This window comes from Hyalella azteca, unplaced genomic scaffold (assembly GCF_000764305.2).
Source record: "Hyalella azteca isolate HAZT.00-mixed unplaced genomic scaffold, Hazt_2.0.2 contig712, whole genome shotgun sequence".
Taxonomy (NCBI): Eukaryota; Metazoa; Arthropoda; class Malacostraca; order Amphipoda; family Hyalellidae; genus Hyalella; species Hyalella azteca.
The window spans coordinates 83,573-96,173 of record NW_025931049.1 but is presented as its reverse complement, the minus strand read 5'-3'; the positions used below and the strand labels follow the sequence as shown (position 1 = coordinate 96,173).

The 12,601-nt window shown below is 37.8% G+C and overlaps 1 protein-coding gene across 1 annotated transcript; it reads right to left on the bottom strand.

Moving 5' to 3' along the window:
* Positions 1 to 793: 793 nt before the first annotated feature.
* LOC108665491 lies at positions 794 to 10,649 on the bottom strand (the record flags this gene model as incomplete). Its single annotated transcript, XM_047880762.1, has 4 exons — positions 10,428 to 10,649; positions 10,062 to 10,183; positions 1,511 to 1,654; positions 794 to 988 (listed from the first exon to the last, which is right to left on the bottom strand). Coding segments are annotated over exons 1-4 (591 nt in total), but the record flags the coding sequence as incomplete, so codon positions are not given.
* Between the last annotated feature and the right edge of the window lie 1,952 nt (positions 10,650 to 12,601).

The window sequence follows — 12,601 nt, the reverse complement described above, 5'->3', positions numbered from 1 at the left end:
GGACGCAAGAATATTTACACTTAGTGCAGCCTACAGGTTTTTCTGCTGAATGCCTAGAAAGAATATGTAAATTTAGTTCATATCTTTTGACGCAAGCATATTTACAATCAGGACAGTGCAGAGGTTACTCTGCTTAATGTTTAGCAAGAATATGTCGACTTAGATTTCCTTGTCTGACGCAGGCAAATGAGCATTCAGAGCAGGTGATAGGTTTCTCTCCTGAATGTTTGGAAATAATATGTTGACTTAGTTGCTGTTGTGTGACGCAAGCATATTTACAGTCAGGACAGTGCAGAGGCTTCTCTGCTGAATGTTTAAAAAGAATATGTCGACATAGATTTCCTTGTGTGACGCAGACATATGAGCATTCAGAGCAGGTGAAAGGTTTCTCTCCTGAATGTTTGGAAAGAATATGTAGACTTAGCTGCTGTTGTTTGACGCAAGCATATTTACAGTCAGGACATTGCAGAGGCTTCTCTGCTGAATGTTTAAAAAGAATATGTTGCCTTAGATCTCGTTGTGTGACGCAGGCATATGAGCATTCAAAACAGGTGAAAGGTTTCTCTCCTGAATGTTTGGAAAGAATATGTTGACTTAGTTGCTCTTTTTCGACGCAAGCATATTTACAGTCATGACAGTGCAGGGGTTTCTCTGCTGAATGCTTATGAAGAATATGTCTACTTAGATTTTGTTGTATGACGCAGGCATATGAGCATTCAGAGCAAGTGAAAGGTTTCTGTGCTGAATGCTTGGAATGAATATGATTCCTTAAGCTATGCTTGAAAAAACTGACATAATCACAATCAGCACAGTGATATGTTCTCTTGCGTGCATGTTTATCAGGAATTTGTCGGTTGACGTGGCCACTGCCACCAGCCGCTGCTGCAGAGACGTGGCCACCGCCACCAGCCGCTGCTGCAGAGACGTGGCCACTGCCACCAGCCGCTGCTGTAGCTCCCCCAGCCGTGGACGACGCGCCGCTGCTGCGCTGCTCACACCGAGACAGGTCACTTCATGGCAGGTAATTTCAGCAATTATCTGGTTACTTGTAAGCAGATGGCAACAAATGCATAATTTGAACAGAAAATTATACAAAGCAAAATGTATTCATGAAATCTTGATTCCAATTTTGTCCTGGTGTATTGAATATCCTCAATATACAAGAAACGATTGAGCCACCTTAAATTTTTTCTATGCTTGCCAAGGATGCTCAGAAATTTGTTTTAATGCCACCTGCCTTAAGATGAGCATCAGAAAAAATCACTTGAGAATTCAAGCAACATGAAAACTTCGTAAAACAAGTAAATGCACTGCTATGCTCAGTAATGGTGAGCAAATGAACATGACATTTTCATGACTTGTACCTAATATTGAAATTTCATGTCATGATTTGAGCAGCAAGGAGATTCTAAATATTCAATAATTACCTATAATTCTTTCCTTCATACAATGTTAACTGAGGGTCAACACCTCACAAATGATGATTTTCCGCCTGACAAACACTACATACCTTTTGTCTTGTCACCCCCACATTGTTTGAGGGTTGTTGGGGGGTCTGGGGAGCCCCATGAGGCGCTTTCCTCTTGCAGGGCACACACAGCGGGGGAGGAGGGACTGGCGGGTCCCCACAACCAGAGCTGGGAGGCTCACATGCCTGCCCCAACAGGTGAAAATGATACTTTCATCCATAAGCATATATCTAAGAAATTTCGTTTCAAAAAGTATTGAGAAAATTTATTAATTGATTTCGATGCTCCTCATTTTGTGAGTGCTTATCAACTACCATTATATACTTTTTTGAAGATTCACTTTGAATCACTCGTTCATTTTGTTTACATTCATATAAATAATCTATCATAAATATACACATTCTTGCAACCGCTATTTTGTTCAATTTTAGAGATTGGAACATATTCAAGATATTGGATGCCAACTAATTAGTGCACACTTTCATCATAATTGAATGGCCCTTCCTTTACACTTACAATCTCCATTGCATCCAACAGGTTCTTCTTGATGTTCTCAATTAGAACTTCAGATGCTGATGAGGCAGCCCCAGCATTCAAACCTGCAAAAAGGAAATAGTGAAGGTGGTAAATGTTCCTCAGGAAAAATGCTTGCTCAACATAGAAAATTTTAATTCATTCCCAAAATAGGTTAATGTTACATATAGTTTTTAATGGATATTTATACCTGAATATATGTAAATTACAAAACATCAGATTCAATTTACAACCATGAACAGAGCTACTACATACAACTATGCCAATGAACTATAAGTGCAGGATGGAGCAAGCTGCCAGGCTCACCTTCACACTTCACACTGCCAGCATCAGCACACACTTGAGCGAGGCTTGGCATGGCACACCAGCCCCTCCCCACGGCAGCTGCAGGGAGTTGGCGCAGCAAGACCCGGCACTCAAATATATTACGGGACATGATTGCATTTACTGATGAGATTACCAACACCTGAAATATTCGTTGCCAGAAAATCTGCAACAAAAACAGTTTGAAAAATTTTTGAGCTGTTGGAACCTCATAGGAAAAACCTTAACCTGGCATGTAGCAAATGTTTGGAGGATTCAAATAATTTTCATTAATCACTTATCTATCCAGAATTCATGTATTTATGACTATGGACAGAACTTTTTCAATTAGTCCTGACTGATAGGTGCTCATAACAAAGATGGGATGAAAATTTGCCACTTTAAACGGGACGCCTGTCGGTGACCACCACTGCCGTGCTTCGAATGGACTATCATGATCCCGTCCCTGAAGAACGTAGCCTACAACACTTCATGACTGCAACATTATCAGCTGCACGCCACCAGACAGATCACATCCATTGAATGAGATCCATCAGCCCACAGGAAAATAAGCCTGGCGTCGTATGGCCCAGCGTCGTCTGCCAACACGCGAAAAAATTTTACACCACCCGGACGGAGCGCGCCGGAGCCGTCCGTATCTGTCCCGTGTGTCGAATCAGCCCACGGTCGAACGGCCACGCGTCGTACGACGATAAATTTTGGAACAGAACTATGCTATCTGGAACCTAACCCCAGATGCTGTGAGCTAAAAGTTACGTAATATAGCGAAGCTGCGGAAGTCCCTCGCCGGCGGACGATAGAGTTTGGAACAGAACTATGCTTTCTGAAACCTAATCCCGGATGTTGAGCTAAAAGTGACGGTCTGGTGGTGCACGGCAGGATGCATGCAGTTCCACTGGCGACCTGGGCTGGTTGGTCGCAGTCCGTTGTCCGCAAGTTACAGTACAAGCTAAAGTCAGGGTATGAAGTGATGATTCGATGCAATGTTTAGTGGTGCATAACCATTACTCTCTGGGCTATTCGCTTCAGAATGTGGTGGCGTAAAGCTCCTAATATTTAAAGCAAGATGATGTCACGGGCTGTAATCCGCGGCTGATTGGTGGTCATCCGGAAATATGCTAGGCGTTCCTTTCAAGGCTGATTGGTGCACAAATTTGGTGGTGCACGGCTGCGTACCCCTTTAAACAATAGCTATGGGTAAAATCCCTACTGGAAAGTATGTATAAACATCATGAGCACTTGCATGTAGATCTTCCAGCAGCAAGATCCTCAGTAATTTATATAAGTATTATACCCTTTGTCACCTATCAGAACTGATTTTATTGGCAGTTTAGTCCTAAGGATGAGTAATTCAATACGTTATAATTCTCGTACAAAGGCCCATGCCTACGTTGAATGTACCATGCAATACACCCAAGGGTATTGCTCAACGAGCAGTATGAGTGTTTGTTATAGTTTTGTTTCAAGCCTTATCAAATAATTTTGGATGCAGAGGTCATATATAGGTAATTGAAATTTTTATAATATTCCCCTGGCATTAGATTGCAATAAATTTTTGGAAGAGCACAAAAAATCTGTCTGTCAACCAGCAAGGCCAGAAGAAAAAAATTCGTGGATGCCAACAGAATGGACTATACTCACTCACTATACTTCAAGTTATTTATACAATACATTTCCTGAACAAATTTCCGAGCTAATAACTCAGTGGGTTTTTCATTAAAATTACCAATTTCACCCAAAGAACATAAATAATCAAATTTTTCTCTTCAATTTACAGGCATATTGCTGATAAGGCCTCAGCTATTCTGATGTCATTGTTATCAAAGAAAGATTAAAAAATTTATAATTTTCTCACCAAGATGTCCACAAACTATAAGCCAGTAGATTTAACAAAAATTTGTTACTTTGTAGCCTCAGGTCTTCAAATAGACTAAAATATTATTTGGAGCAATCTAACTTAGAAAATTGGATCACTTTTTCTTTGTAACATACTACAGGAAACCTCTCATATTGGGAACCCCTTACATGAGCTGAAGAATGGGGAAAAAGCCATAAGTAGAGGAAGTAAAAAGGAAAAATCCACAAGTCCACAGAAAATTTCATCTGTGTCCATGTCTCAAAATGAAAAATTCTGCACAACATAAATTAATGATGCAAAATCATAAAAATGCTTTGAAGTTGCCAATTAATAGACTTAAAGACATAAAGTTTCAGGCATAGTAGACAGTGTTTGATGGTTGCTGATTATGCTGTCACACAGATGCTAGTTGAGAAAAGTTCAACTTTTTCTGAAATATTGCAACTCTAACATCATATAATTTCAGTAGGTATGAAGACTCACAGCTCTAATGTCATGTATTTTTATTTGATTGAAAAAATCACAGTTTTGCACTTAACATGCAAACATGTCATTTCATAAAATTTTCAACTTCCGCAATACTTCAATGCTCCCACCAAAATATCCTCCATAAAGTGATATTACAAGTCAACCAAAATGTTTTGTTAGAGATCACATAGTTGCGGTCATGTCAGACTGCATTATCATGTATTCAGCTGCCATTAAAGTGAATGCAAATATTATTGATGCTGTTTCTAGGGTAAAATTAGAGATTTGGGGTAACACTGAGACTACATCACCATTTATCAGCCGGAGTGATGATGGTATAAATAATACAGAAACAAATTAAAACAAAGACAGATAGCTATCTGTATTATAATTTATTAGAGAAATAACAGGCAAATTATCTGAATTTTCTTGAGAAAACATGCATTTCAAAGGAGTTTATTGAAAATTTCATATAAAAAACTGCTAATACACTTGACATGTTGGGCACAATTGGGCTCCACAGAAATTTTAAATAACTAATGCCCACATGCCCATCCGGAATATTGAGCAGAATTTTGCAAAACTGCACACAAAAAAGATCAAATTGGCAAGCATAGCATAGCATAGCGATCTCGGCATCAGATGTTAGGCTTCCACAGCCTGTTGCCGATTCTGTTGTGCCTTTCACCATTTCAACCATCAATGAACGCATGGAACTAAAACAAAGCTTAATATAAGGGAAAAGCTGGAGAGGTGACGGAATTACCTACGATTTCGGAATATACCGCGTTTACCCTATTTCAGACAAAAATAGGAATTTTCCAGCCCTGAGTCTGTCAGCAGACAGCAGTCACTCAGCCAGTCAGCCTCTAACTCAATACTCCTACTCCAATAGACAAATACCTTCACAAATAATTGAAAAAGAAAGGCAATCTTTATTTCAAACTGAACAGAAATACAAGGATTTAAATAATTTCAATATACTGTATACCTACATAGACATAAATTAGTATAGGTTGGCAGAATTTCTCCTTTCAAGCAGGTTTCATTTTTTCAGAGTAATTTTCAGTGCTTTGATTCTAAATTATTTTGTGATTTTGTAATTATTCCTAACAATTTTGATTTTTAAGTAATATCCTATTTAATTGATTTTGTACTTACCTTATGACTTATGTCAACGCTAATTTCATCACTCAATGCGCCTTTTAACTTGATAATGAATAATAAAAACATTCTAAACGTCGTTAACGAAATAAAAATGTCCATCGGTAACCTGATTTTCGATTTGCCAGTTCAAACTAAAAATATTGTTCGATATATTGAAAATCTAATAAGAAAATTGCGAATAAAACAAATTTTCTGGTCTTCAATGAAACCTGCTTGATAGACATAAATATGCAGCATTTCCACAATTATAGGCTTTTTAGTTGCCACTTATCTTAGACTGTCTCATGTAAGACACATATTATAATGCGTTGTGCAGCCTATGAAATGTATGAAAATGCAGGTATCCTGGTCACTGTATGCATGATACTTTACTGGCCTTCTGATATGACACAAAAAAGAGCATAACTAATCTTTCTTTTACCAATTTGCAAGTTTGTTAAGATAAAGCGAGTCAGCAAAGGAGGTGCTGGCGCCGCAGGAAGCAGTACTTGGGGTTGGGAGAGACGGACCCAGACGATGCGCTCTACGTCAACAAGTGGCGAAAAATGCATCCATCAATCGGCGCGGAAAATCTAGAGGTTCCGGACTTTGATATGGAACGGAGCAACTTCAATATGGATTCACCACATGAACTACGTTCGAACTTTTCTCAACGTAAAAAATGTAGTGATAAGTAGACATAAGGCACCGGCATGACTCTATTGCACTGAAAGTCACTACAATGAACTCAATAATAACAACTATTCATGAATTACATCACATCAAAACGCTTATAATAATGCCCGTTTCTATTTTAGAGCGTTCTTAGTATTATTGTCAGCATTGACGTGGCCAAATTTTGCCCGTTGGCGAATCTAGACATCACAGAATTCTTGAATCTCGCTGTGGTTTCGAACCCGATTCAGTGCTCAAATTTTTCAGTTCACAACCACCCGGTCACCTCGCCGATTTTGACATGAACTGACATAAGAAGCATAGTTCGAACCAGCATCTCACTGCTTCAATCTTGCTACTCTTAACTGTAACCGCAGGATCACCCTGCCCCTTAACGTTGTATATCATTCAGAACACAACATGAAAACAAGTATCAAATATATCTTGTAATAACGCCTATTCTTCATTTCTCTGAACTCACCAGTGGACTTATGAGCATGTTTCTTTCCAAGTGTTTATCCTGTACTAAGTTGATTCGCGGTCGATCTGGATGAAACTTATGACTAATTAATAAAAATGCTCCACTGGAATATATTCAAAAATTTTTAGTCGGATTTGTATTTGATAAGACAAAATAAACTTCTAGCCTTTTAAAATAATTCGTTTCAATAAGTAAAATGGCAAAGTAAACAAATTGTGAAGATAAGAACACTTTAAATTTCCTCCATCCCTATTGAGAATCACCTAAGTTGCGAGATGATCATTTAAACAAGTTTCACAAGGTTTGATGCCTTGAATAAGAATACGCGGAGAAGAAAAGTCATTATGAAATTAATGATTTTTATTTCAACCTCTGCCTGGTCTGCGTTCCATACAAAAAACACTTCCGTCATAAATAAAACTTAAAAGTAGCTTGAAAAACAAGAGTTATTTGAGCCCCGCCAGTGGCAGCACGGCAAACGCTTACATTTAAACGGAACTAAAACTGAAATATATTCGCGATAATACAAAGTTACAGTGAAAGAGTTTTCCCTAAGCAAAAATTTGCACAAAAAATCAAACCAGGAAGGACAGAAGGCGGCAACCACCACCGCAGCAGCTGCAACAATTGATGACAGGCTGACAATTCCCATGAACCGCCAGTCCCTCTGACAGTTGGTGGGCAGAGCAACAAATTCACTCTCACTTCTCCCTCGAAGCTGCGGCCGTGTATGCTACAATCCTGCCCCTAAGCTAAAGTCTTGTATGCTATAATTCTGCCCCTAAGCAAAAGTCTTGTATGCTGCAATCCTCCCTGGGCTAAAGCCTTGTCTGCTGCAATCTTACATTCTGCTCACGAATGCATACGGAGAATATGTCGATCGAGAAGGCGACGTTGGACGCAAGAATATTTACACTTAGTGCAGCCAAAAGGTTTTTGTGCTGAATGCTTGGAAAGAATATGTAAATTTAGATCACGTTTTTTGACGCAAGCATATTTACAGTCAGGACAGTTCAGGGGTTTCTCTGCTGAATGTTTATAATTCAAGATTTTTTAAACCTGGTATTACTTTGGTTGCTCTACGTAACACACTCTCAATGAGCTTTTTGTCTCTTTCCAAGAACGGCGACCACGCTATATCTCCAAATTCTAAGTGCGGACGAACAATTGCTAAAAAAGCATCTTCATAGTCTGAGAGTCCTGCAGGTACACAAATGATCTCCTGGTGAGACCCAACAGTCTGTTGGCCTTGTTCACCTAAATTTCAACGTGCTGAGAAAACTTCAAACTTGTGTCCACGTTCACACCCAAGTCCTTTTCAAGTTCCGTCGCTTGTAATTCAATGCGCTCCGTACTCCCGTGCTTTCGCATATTATACTTATAGTGTCTATTTTGCCTTCCCAAATGTAGCACTTTGCATTTGTCAGCATTAAAATTAAGCTGCCAAGTGTCTGCCCAGTCAACAAGATTATCTAAATCACTCTGAAGCCTTTGTTGCTTGGCGTCTGTTTCCACGCTGTTATACATCTTGGTGTCGTCGGTGTACATGAAGCACAAACATTCTAGGCAAGGTCTGCTAGAGAAACAGATTAAATTATTCTTAAATAAGGGTTAGTTCTATCTCATTCATGTGTCACTTTTGCCTGATTTTCTAGTTTGGAATACAAGTTTTTTTTAGTAAACTCAATAAATTATAATTTTGTGGAAATTAAACTTGAGGAAACTATAAACTATTCCTACAGAGCCTATAAAATGTATTAAAGAATCCTAAATTCCCTTGAAATAATTAATAGCTTGTAACTTAAAAAGGCCTAATAGGCTAATAATACTATTGAAGAGACACCTTTGAGCATGAAAGAGTAATACAATTTTAAGCCCAATTTCCATAGCACAAAAAAAGGCTTAAGCTCTAACTCAATACTCCAGAAATGAAATGAAAAAAAGGCAATCTTTATTTACAAAGTACAACTGAGCAGAAATAAGAGGATTGCAATAATATCAATTTGCACAGTCGTAAATATGCAGTATTTCACAATGATAGGCATTTTAGTCACCATTCACTTCTTAGACTCTGTCTCATTTATGACATGTATGATAATGCAGGTATCCTGGTCACTGTATGCATGATACTTTACTGGCCTTCTGATATGACACAAAAAAGAGCATAACTAATCTTTCTTTTACCAATTTGTGCTGCGCTGCTCACACCAAGACACGTCACTTCAAGGCAGATAATTGCAGCAATTACCTGGTGACTTGTAAGCAGATGGAAATAAATGCATAATTGGCACAAAAACTTAAGCAAAGGAGCAAAATGTATTCATAAATCTAGCTTCTAATATCGTATTGAATATCGTCATTGTAGAAAAAAACTGGGAGGTCGCCTCACATTTTTTCTATGCTTGCCAAAGATGTTCATAATTTTAACGCCACCTACCATAAGATGAACATCACAAAAAAATCTCTTGAGAATTCAAGCAACATGAGAACTTTGTAAAACAAGTAAAGGAAATGCTATGCTCAGTAATTTGAGCAGCAAAGAGATTAAAATTTCCAAAAATTATCATTCTTTCCTTCATACAAAGTCAACTGAGAGTCAACACCATATAAAATGAAGATTTTCGTCCTGGCAACCACTACCTACTTTTTGTCTTGTCACCCTCACCATGGCTGAGGGTTGTTGGGGGGCGTGGGGAGCCTCATAAGCCTCACTTGGCACTTCCCTCTTGCAGGGCACACACAGCGGGAGAGAAGGGACTGGCAGGTCCCCACAATCAGAGCTGGGAGGCTCATGTGTCTGCCCAACAGGTGAAAACTATACATGCACCCATAAGAATATATCTAGGAAATTTAGCTTCAAAAATAATTGGGGAAATTTGTGAACTAATTTCAAGTCTCCTCATTTTGTGAGTGCTTATCAACTAATATTAAGATGTGTTTAAATCTTTTTGTAGATTCACTTGGAATCATACTTGTGTATTTTTTTACATTCCTATAAATAATCTATCATAAATAAACAGTTCTTGATTCTTGCATCCACTGTGTTGATCAAATTTAGGAAATATTAGAATAAATTCAAGATATTGGATCCAGCAAACATGTTTACCTTTTCATCATAATTGAATGGTTCTTCCTTTACACTTATTATCTCCATTGCGTCCATCAGCTCCTCCTTGATGTTCTCCATTGGAACTTTGGGGGATGAGGAGGCAGTCCCAGCATCCAAAACTGAAAAAAGGAAATAGAAAAGTTGGGCACAAATGCTCCTCAGAAATAAATATTTCCTTGACATAGAAAATTCTTGTTAATTTCCCAAATAGGGTAATGGTACAAATTATTTGTAATGGAAATTCTTGTCTGAAAATATGTAAATTGAAAAAAACCTTGGATTCAATTTCTAACCATGAACAGAGCAACATACAGCCATGCCAATTAACTATAAGTGCAGGATGTGGCAAAATGCCAGGCTCACCTTCACACTTCACACTGCCAGCATCAGCACACACTTGAGCGAGGCTTGGCATGGCACACCAGCCCCTCCCCATGGCAGCTGCAGGGAGTTGGTGCAGCAAAACTTGGCACTTGGATATTTTATGGGACATGATTATTGACTGGGATTACTGCAGCTTACCAACACCTAATACACACAAAATCCCTCAGATTGTGTGACAAATTATAAAAATCAGCTGTATATCTGTACACAAAAGTTTTAAAAATTCATTCAGCAGTTATATCTTTAGAACATTGCTAGGGAAATAATTGAGCTGGCATGTGGAAGTGGGTGAAGTTGAAAGATTTGAATACTTATTGAAATGAAGATGCTTGGTGTCAAATGTTTTCTTTTATAGAAGCAAAGCAAATCATTCATTCCCTAATAATGGGAAAAAAATTTTTACTGTAATTTTTGTTAGATGAATTGCACTCAAAATTTGTTTTCAAATGAACGAGGTTGATGTTAATTTATTTCCAAATGTCATGATTAAAATAAAGTGCTTGGAATGATAAGTTGTATCATCTACCTAATTTCATTATACTGGAGATTCAATCCAATAATCTTAATAAAACAATGCCATGATTTGCACATCATTTGCCTATCATTTTTAGTTAGGAACTTGAATGACTCCACATTAATTTTGACTAATGTGAAAATTTTACAAAATCACCAATAAAATCAATCATTGTGCAAATGATTTTCCAAAACTGCAGGCCAAACATGCTATTTTTTTAATTTTTCAAGGATAAATTGAACAGGGGACATAGGGATGGGTAAAATTGTCTGAGATCATGATCATTCTAGTCTATTGTTAACAGGTGGCTTTAGCACAATTTTTCAGTTGAATTGTCACTTTAATCTGGAATATCAAGCATAATTTTCTTAAATTTGCCAGTGACAATGATTGTTTCCAGGCAATTTTTGAAACTTGAAGGAAGAAATTTAAAATTTTTTTCTAATTTTTACAAATTAAATTAGAAAAGGGCTATAGGAAGATGAGAAATTGTCTGCACAGCCATGTGTTTCTATCTAATTCAAAGGTAGCATCTGCCTAATTTCCAAGCTTAGCTCTCACTCACATCTGGAGTGAGGGAGGTAGCTGCTGTACCTATTCTTGTTTATGGGAGATCAGCAGAAATATTCCATGCCTGCCTATATTAAAAAGATAAAATTTGTATCCATTGTGTTGCAAGCTCACATGGAAAATCCATGGATGAGCTTCATCTAGTTTCCGAGCTTCTATCAGACCATTCTGGTAAATGGGACATAAGCTAGCCATGACTGTGGCAAAATATCCCCACTTACAGTCTAGTTAGGAAAAGTCCTACTTTTTCTGAAATATCACAGCTCTAATATCATATAATTTCAGTGGGTATGAAATTGTGTGGCTCTATTGTAATGTGTTTTTGTTTGATTGAATTGCGGTTCAAAAGCATATCATTTCACAATATTTTCAACTTCCATGGTGCTTAGTACAATGCTCCTGCCTAAATATCTTGCATAATGACCCAACCTAGAACGTTTTGTTGGAGATTGCATAGTTGTGGTCAGTCAGACTGTTACTACAACTGCATCTATTCTCCAACAAAAACACAAACAATACATTATCACATGTTCAGTTGCCTCTAAAGTAAAGAAAAATGTACTTGTTGATGTTTCTAGGGTAAAATTAGAGATAATGGGTAACACATGCACAGGACTTTGCAGCTCATAAATGGCTCATGGTACGGATGTGAAATTCACAGCTGAATGAAATAGAATCATGGCTTGCAAATACATAAAAAATGGCTAAAAAATCCTATAAATAAGATAATCAGAATGTTTGTGCAATCAATTTTTTAAATTACCCATAAAACAAAAATTTTCACCAGCAATTTTTGAAAATTTCAGCCAGATGCTAGATCTTTTTTACCATGTTTGGAGCTACTAAATTTCCAGTAGAGTGAATTAATTATCTCATAATTATTGACTGAAGGGCATCATACAGCTGTAAGATTCGGAAATTATCTTATATGTTATTTTGGAGCTGCAATCTTTCAGTAGTAGGAGGAAAAATTCAAGTCTAGGTTACAGCCTTCCAGGTTACAGGTGGCCAGGGTGTAGAGTTTGCAACCAGCATTGTCAAGATATGGATTTTAGGCCCAAAATGCTGC